The 19024-nt window shown below is 37.2% G+C and overlaps 3 protein-coding genes across 13 annotated transcripts; 1 reads left to right on the top strand and 2 right to left on the bottom strand.

The window, feature by feature from the left end:
• Window positions 1-4566: 4566 nt before the first annotated feature.
• Window positions 4567-10652, top strand: LOC112758003 (zeaxanthin epoxidase, chloroplastic-like). Of its 9 annotated transcripts, none has more exons than XM_072219890.1 (7): window positions 4600-6113; window positions 6264-6347; window positions 6496-6610; window positions 9167-9270; window positions 9543-9588; window positions 9727-9789; window positions 10566-10652. In XM_072219890.1, exons 3-6 carry the CDS (start codon window positions 6539-6541, stop codon window positions 9760-9762), a joined length of 258 nt encoding a protein of 85 aa, XP_072075991.1. In that variant the 5' UTR covers window positions 4600-6113; window positions 6264-6347; window positions 6496-6538; the 3' UTR covers window positions 9763-9789; window positions 10566-10652. The 9 variants fall into 9 exon arrangements, 4 of the variants coding, with proteins under 4 accessions (XP_072075991.1, XP_072075990.1, XP_072075992.1 ...); XM_072219889.1 differs by having other exon boundaries at window positions 10260-10569; XM_072219891.1 differs by lacking the exon at window positions 10566-10652 and adding an exon at window positions 9878-9995.
• On the bottom strand, window positions 7309-8891 carry LOC140179908 (uncharacterized). 2 transcript variants are annotated; one of them, XM_072219885.1, is made up of 2 exons: window positions 7751-8891; window positions 7309-7565 (listed from the first exon to the last, which is right to left on the bottom strand). In XM_072219885.1, the coding sequence occupies exon 1, from the start codon at window positions 8889-8891 to the stop codon at window positions 7848-7850; it is 1044 nt and encodes a 347-aa protein (XP_072075986.1). In that variant the 3' UTR covers window positions 7309-7565; window positions 7751-7847. The 2 variants fall into 2 exon arrangements, with proteins under 2 accessions (XP_072075986.1, XP_072075985.1); XM_072219884.1 differs by having other exon boundaries at window positions 7763-8891.
• A 296-nt stretch (window positions 10653-10948) lies between the features above and the next one.
• LOC112757999 (protein transport protein SEC24 A) lies at window positions 10949-19017 on the bottom strand. 2 transcript variants are annotated; one of them, XM_025806553.3, is made up of 14 exons: window positions 18743-19017; window positions 17304-18447; window positions 17078-17216; window positions 16378-16568; window positions 15726-15833; window positions 15425-15628; window positions 14446-14677; window positions 13730-13879; window positions 13442-13598; window positions 12969-13096; window positions 12555-12877; window positions 12297-12470; window positions 11576-11816; window positions 10949-11361 (listed from the first exon to the last, which is right to left on the bottom strand). In XM_025806553.3, exons 2-13 carry the CDS (start codon window positions 18303-18305, stop codon window positions 11589-11591), a joined length of 3036 nt encoding a protein of 1011 aa, XP_025662338.1. In that variant the 5' UTR covers window positions 18306-18447; window positions 18743-19017; the 3' UTR covers window positions 10949-11361; window positions 11576-11588. The 2 variants fall into 2 exon arrangements, with proteins under 2 accessions (XP_025662338.1, XP_025662339.1); XM_025806554.3 differs by having other exon boundaries at window positions 11582-11816; window positions 18743-18979.
• Between the last annotated feature and the right edge of the window lie 7 nt (window positions 19018-19024).

Below are 19024 nucleotides of genomic sequence, written 5' to 3'. Positions count from 1 at the left end.
AAACCGATAATAAAACCGGTCTGATCTGCTATCAATAACCAATAATTAAAAAATCGTTTGAAAATTGTTGAATCGATCGAAAACTGATCGGACCGATAACTGGCGGTTCTATGAAAACGACGCCGTCCCCTTGGAGCAAACCGCTTCTTCCTCAGGTTCCTTGCCGCCGCCGCCCCAGATTCTCTTTTCTTGTCGCCTCCGCTTCTTCCTCTTCCTCAGCTCCGGAACCCAGGTAGCTCGGCCCGTCGTCCACTGGCTTCTCTCTTCGTGGCTTGGAGGTTGGAGCAGCTCGCTGTTTGCTGTCGTCTCACCTGTCGCCATCGTCTCGTCTCTCGTCGGTTGCCATCCGTGTCTCCGTCAAAGGTGAGTGGCCGTGCTTTGCTTCTTCCTTTTAATTTTGCTCTGGTTACTGAATGCTTGGTTCTTTTTCTTCCTTTTAATTTCTGAAATTTTTGCTCAAATATTGTTGCTAATGTTCTTCTTTTTCTGCCTTGCTAATGTTCTGTTTAATTTAGTGTTGTTTTGAACTTTTGAATTTCTGCCTTGCTAATGTTCTGTTTAATTTCTGTCTTGATAATGCTCTGTTTAATTTCTGAAATTTCATTCAGTGTTTAATATTTAATTTAGTGTCACCTTGCTGAATGGTGTTGTTGTTCGATAATGTACTGTTGTTGCTGTTTTAGTGTTTTATAATGTACTGCTGTTTTCAGTGTTTTGTAATTGCTGAATGGTGATTGTTGAGTTTAGATATGGTGTTGCTGATGATTAATTTAGTGTCACCTTTTAAATGTTTGTTCTTTGTTGCTGAATGCTGCTGCCGTTTAGATATGATTTTGTGCCTGTTGATAACTTATACCATGTTGTTTGTGCTGAGGTTTTATGTTGCTGCATACTTGTTTTTTTCACAGCTTCATGTTTTAGGAATGGTTTTTATTGGCCTCAATTTTTTAAGTGTTTGTTTTATTTATAATAATTTGTTCCTATGTCATGGTATGAATCTAAATTAATTTTTTCACTTAGGTAGTTGTTATGTTTATCATCTAAATTCAATGAATTTGTTGATTTATATTTCATTTATGTCATGGGGGTTCGGCTATAATTTTATTTGTTGGGGCTTTTTAATGAGATTTTAAGGTAAAAAAAGATGCCTGATGAGTGGAGAAAGAGCACCTTGGTACCTATCTACAAGAATAAGGGAGATATACAAAGTTGCGGAAACTATAGAGGGATTAAGCTTATGAGTCATACTATGAAGTTATGGGAAAGGGTGATAGAACGGAGGTTGAGAAAAGAGACACAAGTAACAGAGAACCAATTTGGATTTATGCCAGGAAGATCTACCACTGAAGCAATATACCTATTAAGAAGGATGATGGAGAGGTATCGTAGTAATAAAAGGGATCTACATATGGTGTTTATTGATTTGGAAAAAGCGTATGATAGGGTACCAAGGGAGGTCTTATGGAAGTTTTTAGAAAAGAGGAGAGTAAGGATCGCATATATTCGAGCAATTAAAGACATGTATGATGGGGCCACAACTAGTGTGAAGACTCAAGGTGGTGTGACAGAAGAATTCCCTATTGGTATAGGATTACACCAGGGATCATCCTTAAGTCCATACCTTTTCACATTAGTCTTGGAAGTACTCACAGAGCACATCCAAGAGCCTGTGCCATGGTGCATGCTTTTTGCTGATGATCTCGTCCTTATGGGGGAGTCAAGGGAAGACCTAAATAAAAAGTTGGAGTTATGGAGAGAAGCTCTAGAAGTGTATGGTCTGTGCATAAGTCCTAGCAAGACGGAATATATGGAATGTAAGTTCAGTCTGAGAAGGGAAAACCCCAATATAGAGGTGAAGATTGGAGAAAACACCCTACGAAAAGTTAAAAGTTTTAAGTATCTTGGGTGCATCATACAGGATAATGGAGAGATTGAATAGGATGTAAATCATAGGATCCAAGCAGGTTGGTCAAAATGGTGGAGTGCATCTGGTTTTATATGCGACAAAAAAGTACCTTTAAAACTTAAAGGTAAATTCTATCGCACCGCTATAAGACCGGCTATACTGTATGGTACGGAGTGTTGGGCGGCTAAAGGGGAGCACGAACATAAGCTGAGTGTGGCAGAGATGAAGATGTTGAGATGGATGAGTGGTCATACGCGATTGGATAAAATAAGGAATGAAGATATAAGGGAGAGAGTTGGAGTAGCACCCATTGTGGAAAAGATGGTTGAATCGCGTCTCAGGTGGTTTGGACATGTGAGAAGAAGACCGATAGAACATCCAGTCAGGAGGGTGGATGAGATGGAAGATGGACAAAGGGCGAAAAGCAGAGGAAGACCTAAGAAGACCATCCATGAGGTGGTCAAACGAGACCTACATGTAAACGGTCTCTCTGTAGACATGATACATGACAGAGCACAATGGCGTCGTTTGATTCATGTAGCCGACCCCACTTAGTGGGACAAGGCTTTGTTGTTGTTGTTGTTGTTGTTGTTGTTGTTGTTGTTGTTGTTGTTGTTGTTGTTGTTGTATATTTCATTTATGTTTATCAGCAAGCTTCCAATTTGTTTCTGTAGTACCTGCTTCTACTTTTTAATTGTTGTACAAATGAACGTGTGATATATGTTGATTGTCTCTTCTTTTTTACCTCTTGTTGACTGTGGTAGAGTTGTTTGTTTGTTTATAAGATTTGGAGTATTTTCCAATTGAGATTAATTGGTTATGCATAGCTTCACTAAAGGATTTGGAGCATTTTCCAATTGAGATTAATTGGTTATGTATAACTTATTCATTTTCTCAATAACATTCACATACTAAATCATGTTGCTGTTTCAACCTAGTTGATGTGTCATATAAGCCGAGTTTATCAGCTATTGTTATTTTAATTGCTATCCACCTGTGTATGAGAATGCTTATGGGATTTTAGTTTTCTTGTCTTGTATATGAATCCTGAAATACCATAAATTTGAAATTCTTGTTGTAGTATTTTAAATTTGTAAGATATTTTAAGATGTATATTATTCTATAATTATATTTTAAAATATTTATTTATAATTTATTTATTATTATTTTTCTAAAACGGTTTTTTCGATTGAACCACAGTTGGACTAATTGGACCAATAAACCAGTGACTAAAACGGTTTGATGATCGGTTCGGTTCTCAGAACCTTGATAAAATGTGGAATCGAGCTCTTCTCCCTCTCAGCTTGTCAACTCCGACTATATTTTACTGTGAGACGCGAACTTTCTTCTGACGCCAGGAGCACGAAAGCTCAGGAGCACAAATCCAATGACGAGTCGGAATTTTCAGAGGGTAAAAACCAAGTGGGATATATTCACTATTTCGCAAGGCTGGCAAAAGTTTGCAGGTGACTGTAATATTAAATTTTGTGACTTCTTGCCAGATGTACATACTTTTCCTAATTTTCCATATGCTTGAATTCCGGCAAGGAATTCCTTCAATCTTGGATAATTTATGCAAATCTTAAAAATTCTAGCTACCTCTTTTTCTTCACCAAGCTTAGCGTACAGTGGTAATAGATGTCTTTCCAGCCAACATTTCCCTTTTAAATCATCAGTCTCTATCTCTTTCAGAATCATTTTGGTTTTCTCTAGTTGGCCGGATGAGGTGTAATGATTGGCTACGATGGATTTTGTTTTTATATCTAAAAATATGCCTTGGGTTCTCATCTTGTGAACGGTTAGTTCCATTTGAGCTATATTCTTTGACCCACCTAATGAATCGTCTTGTAATGGTAAGGAGAAGGTGTCACCTTGTCTTCCTCCATTTTCATCTACAATTCAGATAAATCTTTTTCATGTCTTTTGTACAGGAGTGTAAGGAGGTTTCAATCTGAGGATGAAAAAAACTCTAAATTTCTCATCTTCTTCTCAAACGTTTCCTCAGCTTTGTTTAAATTATTTTTGTGCAGCCATTCTTTTAGAAAAGTTTAGTATACTAATTTTTGTCCAAATAGAGCTATGCTTAAAGAAAAAAATAGTATACCAAGCCTTTCTAAAACAGTGCCTCCACAAAAATAATTTAACCAAAGGTGAGGAAACGTTTGAGAAGATGAGGAATTTAAAGTTTTTTTCATCCTCAGATTGAAACCTTCTTACACTCCTGTACAAAAGACATGGAAAAGATTTATTTGAATTGTGGATGAAAATGGAGGAAGACAAGGTGACACCTTCACCTTACCATTACAAGATTAACAAGCCCAATGTGAAGTTAAACTTCAGCCTTGATTCAAGAAATTTTTAATACATGGGCTGAATTATTGTTATACAATGTTGGGCCAAAAAAATCTTTAAGCAAGCCCAATAGAAAGTTAATATTCAGCTTGGTTACAAAAATGTTTTAAAAAAATTATGGCTGAATTATTATACTAGATGGGCCAGATTTAAATCACTATTAGCCCAAGTCAATTTTGATGAAAGACCAACAAGGTTTGGTCCGAATTGAAAAAGAAAGAGGGAAGAAGTTTTGCTTGCTTAGTTCGGTTACCCATTCACTTGGGTTATGGAATTCAAATTTTGATTTACTTGGATTTAATGCAAGCATTAGAAAGATGAAAGAGAAAGTGGATAGATTCATCAGATGGGTCAAAGAATATAGCTCAAATGGAGCTAACCGTTCACAAAATGAGAACCTAAGGCATATTCTTAGATATAAAAACAAAATCCATCGCAGCTAATTATTACATCTTATCCTGCCAACTGGAGAAAGCCAAAGTGATCCTGAAAGAGATAGAGGCTGATGATTTAAGAGGGAGATATTGGCTGGAAAGACATCTATTACCACTGTACGCTAAGCTTGGCAAAGAAAAAAGAGGTAGCTAGAATTTTTAAGATTTGCACAAGTTATCAAGATTGGAATTCAAGCATACGGGATATTAGGGAAAGTAAATGAAGCTGCAGCTGTATTTGAAATGATGTCAAAGAGATGGTCAAATATTACTTCCAAAGACTGCTGGAGTTTACTAAGCATTTACATCACAAACAATATGGTGGAAGGCAAAAATTTCATTGAACTAATGAGAGTAAGTGGGTGGCAGATGAGCCCGTCAATTTTAGATAATACTGTTAAATTATTAGTTCAAATAGGGGAAGTGGAAGAAGCAAAGGCTCTACTGCAAAAGGAATTAACCTACAAAAACTTCAAGCATTTAAGTTTACCTATATTGCTATTATAGAGGAGTATGATAAGAGGGGGGACTACTACAATTCAGAGAAGATTGTGCACCAAATGAAACAAAACTACGAGCTGTGATGGCACTGATTTCTGTGTTTGTTTCTTTTTTTTGGTAAAATCTGTGTTTGTCTCTCTGTAAGACATTATCGTAGTTTCATTAATTAGTAGTTTCATTAACTGTGTCTTGACAACATGTACAAGCATATTTGGATATGGACAGATAGCTGAATGGAGATCATCAATGATATTATCAACTTTATACTGTAGTTTTACAGATAGATACTAAGACATTTGAGTTGTAATATTACCAAAAATGGAAAGCAAAGACAGAAAAGCTGCAATACCCTTTAAGAAAGCTTGTGTAACACAATTAGTTTGAGATTAAATGATGTTTGTATTTTGTTGGACTATTATGCGCACCTGAATGCCATTCAAGTCCATTCTTCATTAGACTCTATTTCTTCCCTGATTATTGACTTCTTAATCCTCTTTAATTTGTTGACATCAATAGACTGGTGTCAATCATGTTGGCCTTGATATCAGATAAGATGCAGATTAACTGAGTTTCATTCCAGTAATTGCAGCACTGAAGATATCGGATTGAATGACCTTGAAAAATAGAATTTTGTTTCTTCTTTTCATCATCTTTTGTGCAAAAATGATATGATCTTAACTTCTTAATTCTTCTGCATGGCAGGAAAAAAGGAAGGCTGCTTAAGATCTTCGAAGGCTGGTGTGATAATGTAACAGATCTGCTACTTGCCACAGAAGAAGAGGCTATTCTGCGGTGAGATATTTACGACAGGACACCAACAATGACCTGGGGAAAGGGCCGTGTGACTTTGCTTGCTGACTCTATCCATGCTCATGCTATGCAACCATAATATGGGCCAAGGAGGATGCATGGCTATTGAGGTTTATTTTTCTATCTCTCAATGAAATCTGAATTTATCTTCATTTCCCAATTAACTTGAGCAATTTTGCATATTTGCAGATCTTGTAGTTAATGAACTTTTAAAACTGCAAGGTGAAAAATTCTCTGTCTGGCTTATCATATTGTTACAGGATGGCTATCAACTTGCTTGGGAGTTGGACAATGCTTGGGAACAAAGTATAAAATCAGGATCTAAGATTGACATTAACCTTGAGGTATCGGACACACTCATATCTAATAAGTTGGAAACACATCATTTTGTTGATTTGAATATAAGGCTTTTGAAAATAATGGTTAATCATACAGGAATCAGTTCTGAATGTTGATTTGTTAATGAATCTGTTTTGGCATTGTTGCTTTCAGATACAAGAGAGAAAGAAGGCTACAAATTGCCATTATTCATGGAATGGCTAGAATGGCAGCTATGATTGCTTCCACCTACAGAGCATACTTGGGAGTTGGTCTTGGCCCTTTAGAGGTAGGAAATTCTTGTTCATAACTGGCATCATGAAGAAGAAACTGAAGGCGACACTTTAAATTTAAATGCCGCAAAAAACTAGCACGATTTCTTTCCTCACTGTTGTGATGAGCAAAGCAGTGTAAAAGCGGAAGAGAGGAAGAAGACTAAACTGAAGTTTATTCCTTTGTGTGAGTTAACTTTACAGAGATACAAACTACTCCTATTTATACATAAAGCTAACACTCTTATCTTAACTAACTAACCCTTATCATTGGTAATTACATTCATAAAGAACTCTTATAACAGGTACAGCTGTGTGGCCAAGTCTTTTATGCCATAGTTCAATTGGGTTATAATTTTGTTTATTAGTTAACAAAGCATATTTAGATGAATCATTGATATTAGGTAAACCAGAATCAGACTTGCAAAGAGTAAGAATAGGAGTAACACATTTAGACACAGGACAGAATGAGTTATTATTATTATGATTATTGAAATTCACATGCTGATCACACTTGTATATAGCTTTGGAATTACAAGAATTAGATTTAGATCTGCAATGATTTAAAGAATTAGTACTAGAGCCAACGTCTAAACATGATGGAGTAATATGATTGTGTTTAGAAATAATAGAATCAGAATCAAGACATAATGGGTGCTTATCAGTTAAATTAAGGGAATTAAATTTAGATTTGCAAGAAATTAAAGAAGTGTTCTTTTCAGAATTGCTATTATTGCATTTCACAATTTGGTCTAAATTACAAGAGGCTGCTAAAACAGCTTTATCGTCATTTTGTTGTGCACAAGCATTATCATTCACAAAAGAAAATGAAGAATTACAATGATTAGAATTCACAGAGAACAGCAAACACTTATCAGCATTTTTAGTAGGAACAGATTTTGGTATAACAAGTTAATCAATGACATAAATTCCATTGTTAGATTTGCCTTGTAGGAGAATGTCCCTGGAATCCTGATCACGAACAATACAATGTTTAGGCCAAAACTCAAAAAAGGCATGGTTATCTTCAGCAAATCTTGAAACACTTGGAAGATTTTGAGTTATTTCAGGCACATGTAAAAGATTCAACAATTTAAAAGAAACAAGTTTATTTTTATCAACTAAAATAGAGGAACCTTGATTTTGAATAGAGATACCTTTGCCATTACCTACAAATAGTTGATCTGAATCTGTGTTGCTGTGTGAGGAGGATAGCAAATTTAAGGCATTATTAGTAACATGGTGACTAGCACCTTAATCTGGCAGCCACAATGAATCAGATAGGGATGATGGTGGTGCCGTGAGGAGAGCTCTAGGTTGATGGAATGAGGAAGATGGAGGTGGAGGGATGCTGTTTGAATAAGGTATCTGTCGAGAATAGCCTGAAGAGGTTGAACCTGGTTGGAATTGTTGATCAAAACGGTAAAAACAGTTCCAAGCTACATGGCCTGGTATACCACAAATCTGACATTGTGGTCTTGGTGCATTCCAAAATGATGATCTTCCACCTCTCTGAAATCGACCTCCTCTTGGTCTTCTAGCTCCACCACCTCTACCATTTCCAGTCAAGAAGGATTTAGAGAGATTTGCAATGGCAATACCATCAGAGGGACTTTTGAATATCTCAAGCATATCTTCATATGCAAAAAGGAAGGATTCGGCTTCACTAACCGAAAAAGTACCCATTCGAGAGATAACAGATGTGATATAACCACTGTAATCTTCAGCCAATCCATCCATGATTGCTTGAATATGATCATCTTCTTGTAACTCATAACCAATTGCAAACGGTGAATCAACCAGATATCTAATTTTTGCCAAATAATCAGTAATAGTACCTGTCTTCTTTACTGATTTTAGCTGTGATTTGAGACTTTGAACCTTTGTTTTTGATGTTGTATTGAAATGATTGATGATTATATTCCAGGCTTCATAAAATCTTTGACAATTAAGAATCTTGTTCTTGAATGTAGTTCCAATGGAGGCAAGGAGCCAAGTGGCTAAAGCCAAATCATTTTGGCGCCATTCCTTGTATTCGGTAGTTTCTTGAGGTTGATCTTGCAAAGAGGATGAATCTGTAGGTGCCTCAGTTGATTTTGCAGCAGCATCGGGCTTCGATTTGGGAGATTCATACCGCGTAGGGATTTTTGAAGGGTCAAGGTGATGCTCCATTCCCAGAGTCTGAATCGTTAGCCACACCATGTGACGCGATGTGCTGAAGGTGTTATGTTCAAGTTTCTCAGAAATAGGAACAAGAGCTGGTTTGGTAGATTGATTCCCAGCAACAATCAGTGCCATGATTGAGAGAAAGGAAGAACGAAGAAGCCCGAACAAAAGAAGCAAGAATGGATAAATGGGAGGGGGGGGGGGGGGCAAGAGGATTCAAGATCTGGCTCTTGATACCATGTGATGAGCAAAGCAAGAGGGGAAGAAGACTAAACTGAAGTTTATTCCTTTGTGTTAGTTAACTTTACAGAGATACAAACTACTCCTATTTATACATAAAGCTAACACTCTTATCTTAACTAATTAACCCTTATCATTGGTTCATACCCTTAATACTCACACTGCAGTTTTTGAGCAAATATCGGATACCACACCCAGGAAGAGTTGGAGGAAGGTTTTTCATTCAGAAGATGATGCCTATGATGTTGAGTTGGGTCTTAGGTGGCAATAGGTAATAACGAAAGCATACATTTCTTTGCGTAATTTGTCATTAGTTTCTTTTCCATCGTTGTTATACCTGGAGTTGTTCTTTCTCCAATCCAGTCCACTCATTCAAGATAAAATATGAGACAAAGGATTACTTGGAAAAGGGTAAGTTGAAGAAATTGATAATACTGAAAAGCAATTTTCAGGTTTTGTTTGGAGACAATAAGAATTGAAACATGTCTTGCAATTTTTCTTTTATCATTTATTTGCAACATGAAGATGATGCTACTTTTGCAGCTCCAAGCTTGAAGGTAGACCAGTATGTTGCAGGCTCTCAGACAAAGTATGCCACTCAAATACAGTTTCCTTTATACTTTGTTACTAAGAAGAAATTAATGACACACCTGGACTATTCTATTGATTATGTCTATCAGAGTGTGGTATGGATTCTAATAGGCATTTGATTTGGTTATGTATGAAGGCAAATGACCAGTTACACATGGTTTGTAGAGGATGATGCTCTTGAGCGTACTATTAATGGAGAGTAAGTCTATGACCCCATATGAATTTATTTACTAATATCATGCTTAGCACATTGGTCTCATAACTAAGAATCCAGTTATGGTAAATAGATAAAGTAGAAGTCTGTGAAGAATGGAGGATAGGAACAGAGGAAGTTAGCTCCCTTTTCATCATTAATATTATCTACTAAGTAAATACTTCGAATATTATTATTTATGAACTAGATTATAAGCCTCCCGTGACAGTCAACTTGTAGGCTGCAACTGACATTATGTGTTGTTGGAACTTAAAAGTGACACCATAATTTTGGCGCTATATTTTTTGAGTAATTCAAGTATCATTAGTGCCTTAAATAGATTGTACTTATTTCATGTTAAACTAAATAAGAAGTTAGTTAAAATATATTTTTAGAATAAATATTAATATTAATAATTTGACCATAACCTTAAGAAACACATTTTAATTAGGCCATAAACAATGGTGTCATTCCAGGGATTGAGTCAATGAAACTAGGATCAGGACTGGATTTCAAACCGGTCAAGACTGATTCTCAACTCTCAAGCCAGATCAACCTGTAACTCTTTCTTCGGGTTTCCAATCTGACACACTTTCTAAATTTTGGGTCAAACAAACTGAGTCTTCTGAAATATTGATTCTGCCAAAACACAAGTGTGCGAGCTACTGATTGCTCAATTTTATTGGATGACGCTGGTTTCAAGACCACAAACAGCATTAGCTATGTATTAAACGATACTTCGCCGTTTACCAATGCGATATATTTGAATTTATGTTGACCAGGAAAGAGGGAAACAACTCATCACCATCTGGGCGGAAGCCACAGTATAGTAAATTATACAAAAAGAAAGAAAATGACTTGCACTCTTACACCTCTCTCCATTCATAAATGATACTCCATAGTCCATCCATTAAATTACTAGTGCATTTTTAAACACTTCTTTTTAATCACGTTAATTTTCCGAAGTAATATCTTGTGATCTTGTCCAAATAAACAATTACATAAGGTTCTAGACAATGTAATCATTTTAACATGCAACTTAGGTGTTGATAAAAAAAAAAAAAATCAATTTTCCTATATAAAAAAAAAAGGCAGAAAGAGAGAGAAGAGAGAAAAAAAAGAAAGGGGGGGGGGGTGTTTCCAATCCTTACGGCAGAATAAATAATGATCGTGGCCAAACAAAATTCAAGATTTTGCATACTGATTTCACATGTTATCTATTCTCTGTCTACTTTCTTTCTCTACAATGAAAGAATAACAACTAAGGAAATATAAGACACAAAATGATAACTTATCTCACAAGGAAAAATAAGGGAAAACAGTTTTTTTTTTCCCATCTATATATCAAGACAGGAAAGAACGTTTGAATTTAATCACTATTGTAGAGTTCATCTAATCAACACACATCTCAGGGCGAACAAACAGTTCAAAGTTCAAAGTCCAAAGTTACCCTTCTCACGAGTTACGACCAATCCACCAAGTCCACAATCCCTGCTTCACGATGCACCCGGAAGGCTAGAATCGATTTATTCCCGACGGAGAAAGGAATAGTCCTCGCTTTTGAGATAGATAAAGATCCTAACAGAAACCATGCATATATATATATAGACAAGCTGTCAAAGAGGGTTCAACAAAACACAGAAATTTTCACTTTAAGAACCACAAACACATTTTACTGGCAAATATGCATTAATATATCAAACAGGTAAAACTTAGTGTCCATTGACTGCCCTAATAAAACTCACCAGATGCAACTAAAATTTCCAACTAAAAGATTGCAGTTAGTACCTACCCATACATTAATGTCATTGCTGAACTTGTCGTGATATCTGTAGCATCCAATCCGAATAACCATTATTACCGCCCATCTGGTCCTCAACAAGGTTTGTAAGAAGAAGGAATCCTTCTCTGGGCTGTTCACCTTGCCTCACAAGGTAGCACAGCTGGTAGTATGCACGATCTGCGTTTCTGAATTTCTCAAGTACCCTCATCAGCCCCCTTGACATTTCATTATCATGCTCACTGAGTGTAGCCTGTTCATTTAAGAAGACCAAAAACGATAGCACATGCACCAAATGGATTACAAATTGTTTAGCCAGAAAAATAACAGAGCAACAAGTATATCTACTCTACTACATTTTGATACTAAGATTGAGCACAAAGAAGTGAAAAAGTATTCACAAGGTTAGGAACCATCATATATAAAAATCAAATTCAAAATATAAACTTGGTATAGATAAATTCAAACATAAAATATACTTTCCAAATCAAATACACATCTAATAATTGGCGAGAATTCTTCATAATCAATAGTTGATGAATTAAAAGGAAGCAACCAAGGTTTATACTTTTCAGTGTTTGGGGGGGGGGGGGGGGGTGTTCAAAAAGATTGAGGAAGCTGCTCCAACTGACAACAATCTACAATAAAACCTTATTCTCTCTAGCCCTGTCCTCCCCTACCTTAAAAAGCAAATAATATGAATATATTGTCGTGCATAAGGAGTATTCGATACCTTTGATAATTCTGCTGCAAAGTCTGCCCCAAGTAAATTTCTAGCTATCTCAGGGGAAACCCCCTTGCCAAACCATAAAATGAACCGGAAGCCATCATCATATATATAAAGGCCCCTAGAATCCAAGTTCTCCATGGTCAAGGCTAACCTTCTCTCAATACTTTTCAGGTCCACCTAGAGACCACACAAGAAGAGATAATTCAAGAATAGGATAACTAAGCCATTTTATTGGTAAAGTTTGAAAGGCAATATGCATACTTTCAGGAGATATTCATCAAGTCGAATCAAACTAGGATAGAGAAGTTTCAACAGTCTTTTTATTGGTAGAACCATCATTGTGTGCCCTGCAGCACATCTTTCATCCAGGGGAGCATCACCAAACCCTCCGCGAAGAGCCATTGATCTACAGAGAGCTAATCCATACAACATTAAGAACTTTAAAGACTCAGGATATATCATTCTGTTGGCCAAGCGATGTTGCACGGCATAAAGGTTTCGATATTCCTTCAGGGCTTTCACAATTTTTAGTTGCACAGCAGTTCGTGCATCTTCTAGTTTTTGGGATAATGTTTTCTCGATAGCTGCAAATAAAAAGGAAGTGTTTAGAAAGATGGAAGAAATTGTGATACATGATTGCATATGATCTCACTAGTAAATATGTATTTACCATACCAAGCCTACTAAACAGGGATACAATAGCACCGGTATCAGCCAAACGATACATCTCTCCCAAGTCTGTAACAACTGGAACTGCCATTGTGTGTACTCTGATACGCCTTTCTCCACAAGATGCTGTATATCTATGTTGTTGTTAAGGATGCAACCTGTCTTTTAAAAATTTTATATTCTAATCATCACTAATTTATCAAAGTTAACTCAATATCAGGCAAGGAGACATCTAAATAGTGGGGAGCAAATAATAGAAAAAGAAAGCATGATAACATAATTTGAATGTCTTTCAAAAAGTATATATTGTTTCATGTGCAAAGAAAAGAATGCATAAACACTTAAGAAATATATCTAACTTCTTAAAGACAACATCTCAAATAGAGATAATCATCGTATGGGGAAATAACTGAAAAATACTCGAATGGCTAAAAACTATAATTAATAACAAAATATCTTCAAGAATGGTTGAAGGATACAGCAATGCAACTTGGAAATACATTGTCTGAGTTGTCAATAATGTCTCCTCAAGAGATAACTGCATGGCGAAGGCTTTATCACAGTCTACAGCTGGGAGTGCTAACAAATCAGTGGACCTTAGCATAAAGTTTCCATGATAAGTTGTGAAGCGAACACCTACAAACAGAGATAATTATCAGGTAGTGTGTATTCATTTTGTGTCACACAGCAACAACAAAACCAAAGCCTTATCCCTCAGTCGGTTACATGAAAAGCTAAGATTTTCAAAACATAATCAATGCACATACCTTTTGCACATCTAATACGCATTACAGCTTCCCATGCGGTTTCTCTAGTAAGGTCTCTTCTTAACTCATGTCTCAATTTCTCCCCATGAATTGCTGATTGGAAAGCAGGATAGTAATACACTTGACCAGCAGTATACTTCGCCAAAGTTCCTAGATAGAGGGTAAAGTATAAATATATCATACACAATGTCATATATAAGATCATTAGGATGCAAATAAGTGCTTAGAAGATCAGTCATGCTAAGAGAATCAAATCTAACAATTATGGGGAAACAAAAGGTGCTTATATTATTTACAGATAATAACCACCCATCAATGGATATTGGATATTTTGGTAACTCTGACTAAGCATTTCACATATATTCAGTGGTCAAAATGGAGGGATGAACTAATTTCACACACGTGTAGAGTGCAGATCAAGTCTGCTCAACATGATATACTCAAATACTTAATTTGGAAAGTTAAAAAAAATACCCCAAAAAATATTTTCAAGAGCATGAGGCCAAAGCTCCTTTTTTTTTTGGTTTTGAGAGAGAGAGAGAGGGTGGGGGGGGGGTCAGTGGGTGGGCAAAACATCATAAAAGAATGCTAGGCTAACAAAGAACCATCATACATATCAGTTTAAGCTTTAAAGTCTTCTAATCCAAAGCATCAGGTTTAGATTTCTTCAAGACTATAGTATGTTAATGAACTTAGAAGAGATAGTAAAAATTTACCCAAGGAGGCTATGTCAGTGTACTTATCACTGAATGCATACACGTTTGTTGATATTTGGAATTTAGAAAACTCAGCAGCCATTTGCTTATAAAATGGATCTTCAGGCAATCTCAACACATGTTCTTTGTCTGTCCCATAAACACGAGAATCATCTCCACGTAATTTCAAACGGCCAACACCAAGAGATGGAAGTGTGTTTTGAAAAATAAGCAATTTCCCTCCAAGTTGACTCTGCAGAAGAGGAATAAAAAGACCATCAAAAAATAAAGCATATAAAATATAATTATTGAATATATGGGAACAAGTGTACTGAAAGTCAACATTCCAAGCTGATGGCATTCCCTTGGGCCATAGAGTTTTGTAGAGAATGGAAGGGAACGACAAATTAAGAATGAAAGGATCAGGAGGAGAATGAAATAGAACATGCTAATAATAGGGCTTGTTCAAAAAGTTTAATAAGAGAAGAGAAAGGAATTGCGTATCAGTCAATATCTAACCGCATACTTTAGAGGAACACCTCCCTCCCTTGCCTTTCCATTCTCTCTTCTGAATTACTCCCAAACAAATTACTTAGTTGAACCAGCGCATTATATGCCATTTCCACCTTTGCCATCCTAAGGTTACGTAAGCAAAGTAACCTCACCATCCCCCACCCTCCCCCAAACAAAAAAAACAAAAAACAAAAAAAAAAAAAATTCTGCATGTAACTTGCTTCTCAAATTTATATGTTGCATCTGTTTTGTTAAGTGAGTTTCTAGTAGGTTAGTTGCCCAAATTGGAACTTGAAAGTTGAAACCAAGCAAGAAACTATATTCCAATTCTAGGGAATCGACCATGAGAATTAATCTCGCAAATTAAGTGTAATATTTTCCACATCAACAGGATAAATACTAAATAGAATATAGAGTATGGTTGCTACTTATAAGGAAAACAAATATTCAAGATTCACCGATGAATGTTGAGAAGGAAATAACATACCATAACCATAAATACAGCCTTGAGAGCAGGACCAAAAGCTGATTCCACATTAGCATTGTCCTGGAACATGGATGGTAAACTATCTAGGAAGGTTTCAACCACACTTCTTGATTCAGACAAGTTAACTAGAAGATCATCTGGCAGTGGAACAAATACATCGTCCAGATCTGAGACTACTAACATCTGTGGCTGAGTCAGGGATGACTGCAAACACATAATATAGAATTACTAATATAAATTTTGGCAGCTATGGTGAACGTGAAGATATGTCATTATTCAAAACATTAATGATATTGCAAACCTTCATATTATAAAAATGTATAGTGCTGTCAAAAGTTGCAAACCCTATCTGTGTTCGTGGAAAGCCAGGCAGCTCATCTAAGCATGACTTGATTGTTTCAGCAACAATCTGCATTAAGAACAATAAAATTGAACAACGAGATCTCAAGTACATTTGGTAAACACATCCAAAATGCAGCATGAAGCTGAAATCTTTTTTTTTTCCTTTTTCCTTTTTAATGTTTCAAGTGATTATGGAACAATGGCTGTTTAGATAAGAAAAATAACTTGTTTAACTTTGTGACTTCTTTAACCCAAAGTTTCCCTTTACAAATTTGATTATAAAAAATTTACTGCTTGGAAAATTTTACTTCTAACATTCTACCATTGCATATAGCCAATCTAACATCCACACAAAACTTGATCTGTCAGACTTACGTTTGGATAGCATTCCCACTTCCCAAAATAAATCCCATTCCTCTAGAAGTATTTCTACACGAAATTAATCTAGAGAAAACTGATCTATAGTTGCAGGACACACCCAACGATCACCAAAATACAAATAAAGTAAGTCATAAATATCAAATAAATACATAACTGAAAGCCACAGAACAATTCAGGAACAGAAGTTATGCAGTGCAAGCTATAGATTGCACCAGAAATAAACTGCTCACCTGAATCATGCCACTTCTAACAGCAGATATCGAAACATCGATGAGGAAGAAATAAACTGGGGGCATAGGAGGCCGCACCATATACTCAGCAGGAGCAACAAATTCTACAGTACCCTTTGTAAGCTCAGGTCGTTGATCCAAATCAACTCTTTTGCCAGTGGCATCTAATTGTGCGTAATATTCACTAGGAACTGTACATGAGACTCAATGTATTAACATCATAAGACAGATAGTATTCAGCCAGTTGCAATATACAAGATGTATTTGTTGTAAACAAGTAACTACCATCACAGAAATTCTTCATCAGGCATGCAGACACCAGTCTAGTTTCACATTATATCTCAGCTGTGCTCAAGGTATCATGATAATAATAGTAATAACTTATTCAACAGAACATATTGTGTCCAAGAACTTTGAAACCAAAGTTTGCAACCATAGCACTGACACCACACTACGTGCAACTTATAAAGGAAAAACATGATAAGTATATGCCAAACATCAAATAGAATTCAAACATTAACGGATTTTCAGAGTGACTAAAAAGATCATTTCTCATCACCAAAATGTGTTTGTCTGAAATTTTGATCACTTTCAAATAACATCTCATATCTGCTTAGCAGAAACTTACTCCGTCCATTCTTTCTTATATAAACCTTCTAATTTTCAAAGGAAATGAAGAGACAATGGAAGTAAAAAGTACCATCATTAAGCAACGTGCAGACATTGCAGCGGAATTTTCTTCCAGCTTCTGTAAATGTCATATATGGATTAACATATGTGCGACATCTTCTACAGCGTACAACACTAGCAGGAGCAAAACTAACTACAGACAACTCCTCCTGAAAACAATGAACAGTGATGAACTAAGGAAAATAACAACATTACCAGTGTGTTGCAGCTCATCAAACAAGTAAAAAGGCACTAACCCCTTCCGGAGGTTCTGCGAGTGGACATACAACTGCTCCAAGAGGCAGATGCCACCTTGAAGCTAAGGATTGGGAGCTAGGAACTGCACTTGTTGTGAGTCTTAGATATCTGGGATGGCAGTTCATAGGATACATGGCATCCAAATTCTTCGGCTCCACATCGCCATCCAACGGCCTGGGAAGTTCATTGGAATCAAACAATGGATCCATTGTTCCAGGACGAGTTTGCACTGTAAGGGAATTGAAGTCTTCTGCCAAGCCCTGAATGCCACCAATAGGGGGACCAGATCCTGGCGGCTGCATGCCTAGAGGAGCAGCCACTGCAGGCGATGGAGCATAACCTCCTGGCTGAGGCAAAAAGGGAGAAGACACTGGTGGTGGGGGAGGTCCATAATTTCCTTGATTCGGGGGGAAAGAGGAATGTGCAGGAGGAGGTTGCTGCATGCGGGCATATCCAGGAAAAGGCGGCTGATATGTAGGTGTAGGGGGAGGCACATTTGAGCCCATAGGTGCAGGACTGATACTCTGTGGGGGTGACCCCATTTGAACAAAAGGGGTCTGAGGCTGTGGAGGTGATGGAAAAGATGGTGGTTGACTTCCAGATTGCTGGATGGGCGGTGGCCCCACAAATGGAGCACGCTGCTGCGGAGGCACTGCACCTGATGAGGAGAACGGTGGGGGTGGAAAGCGCTGGAAAGTCCCAGCAGCAGGCGGGGCATTGGCCGATGGAGGCTGAGGAGGAGGCACTGATGGGTCATTGAACGTGCCTGGCGGTGCAGGTCTAAAACCAGGCACGCCTGGTCTAACTGGAGGTCCTGAAGATGAAAACAGCGAGGATGCCTGAGGAGGAGGAGGCATAGCAGTAGGTCTGAAAGAAGGAGGCTCTGATCCAGCCACAGGCCCGGTTGATGAAAACGGTGTGGCAGTCTGCGGCGCGGCGGCAAAAGGCAAAGAAGCAGGTCTTGCAGGGAAGCCCGGACGACCGGGATTTTCAGTCCCCATAGATAAACAGCACAATCCAATCCAATTCAATCAAAACCAATCTAATATAATCTAATCTAATCCAACCCAACCCAATCCAATCCAATACAATACAATCCCTTTGGCTTTAAACTCGATCAAAAGCTTTGTTCCATCACCAACCCTGCCACAGAAAGAATGCAATTCGACATGTGTAATAGCAGATAAAGAGAAGCAACCGAATGCATTCCAATTGAGAGCTCAAAACTAACTTCAAATAATAGCCAAAAGCAGCAGAAGCTGTAGGACAAAATTAAATCGATAATTGGTGCTGGTAAATTGGATTTGAGAAGAGTGATTGATCAGTAGTCAGAGTTTGTTTCCCTGTATTTATTGTAAAGTGTGTGTGTTCGAGAGAGAGAGATCGGGAAACCAATCGAGATCGCAAGAGAAAAGAAAGAAGGGATACACATACTCACCGAGTTCACGATTCGGATCGGAGAGGCAGAGACAGAGGCAGAGGCGTGTTTGGAATTCAATAATAGTAATATTCAATTCTCGAGCACTGCCCTTCTTTTCTAACTCTTCCCTTTTCTGAGCGTGATGCGAGTGCGACCATCACACCACCATCTCACACCCCTTCCATCCTTCTCCTCGCCCTTTTTTATTTTTTATTTTTTATTATTTATTTTTTTCTGTCAGTGACAACCAGACCCGGGTCCTTCTATTTTTCGTTAGCCCTTTTATCTTGGGCCTTACAA

Source organism: Arachis hypogaea, chromosome 16 (assembly GCF_003086295.3).
Source record: "Arachis hypogaea cultivar Tifrunner chromosome 16, arahy.Tifrunner.gnm2.J5K5, whole genome shotgun sequence".
NCBI classification, from domain to species: Eukaryota; Viridiplantae; Streptophyta; class Magnoliopsida; order Fabales; family Fabaceae; genus Arachis; species Arachis hypogaea.
Note: the sequence above shows the minus strand (reverse complement) of the source record. Positions and strands in the feature narration are given on the sequence as shown.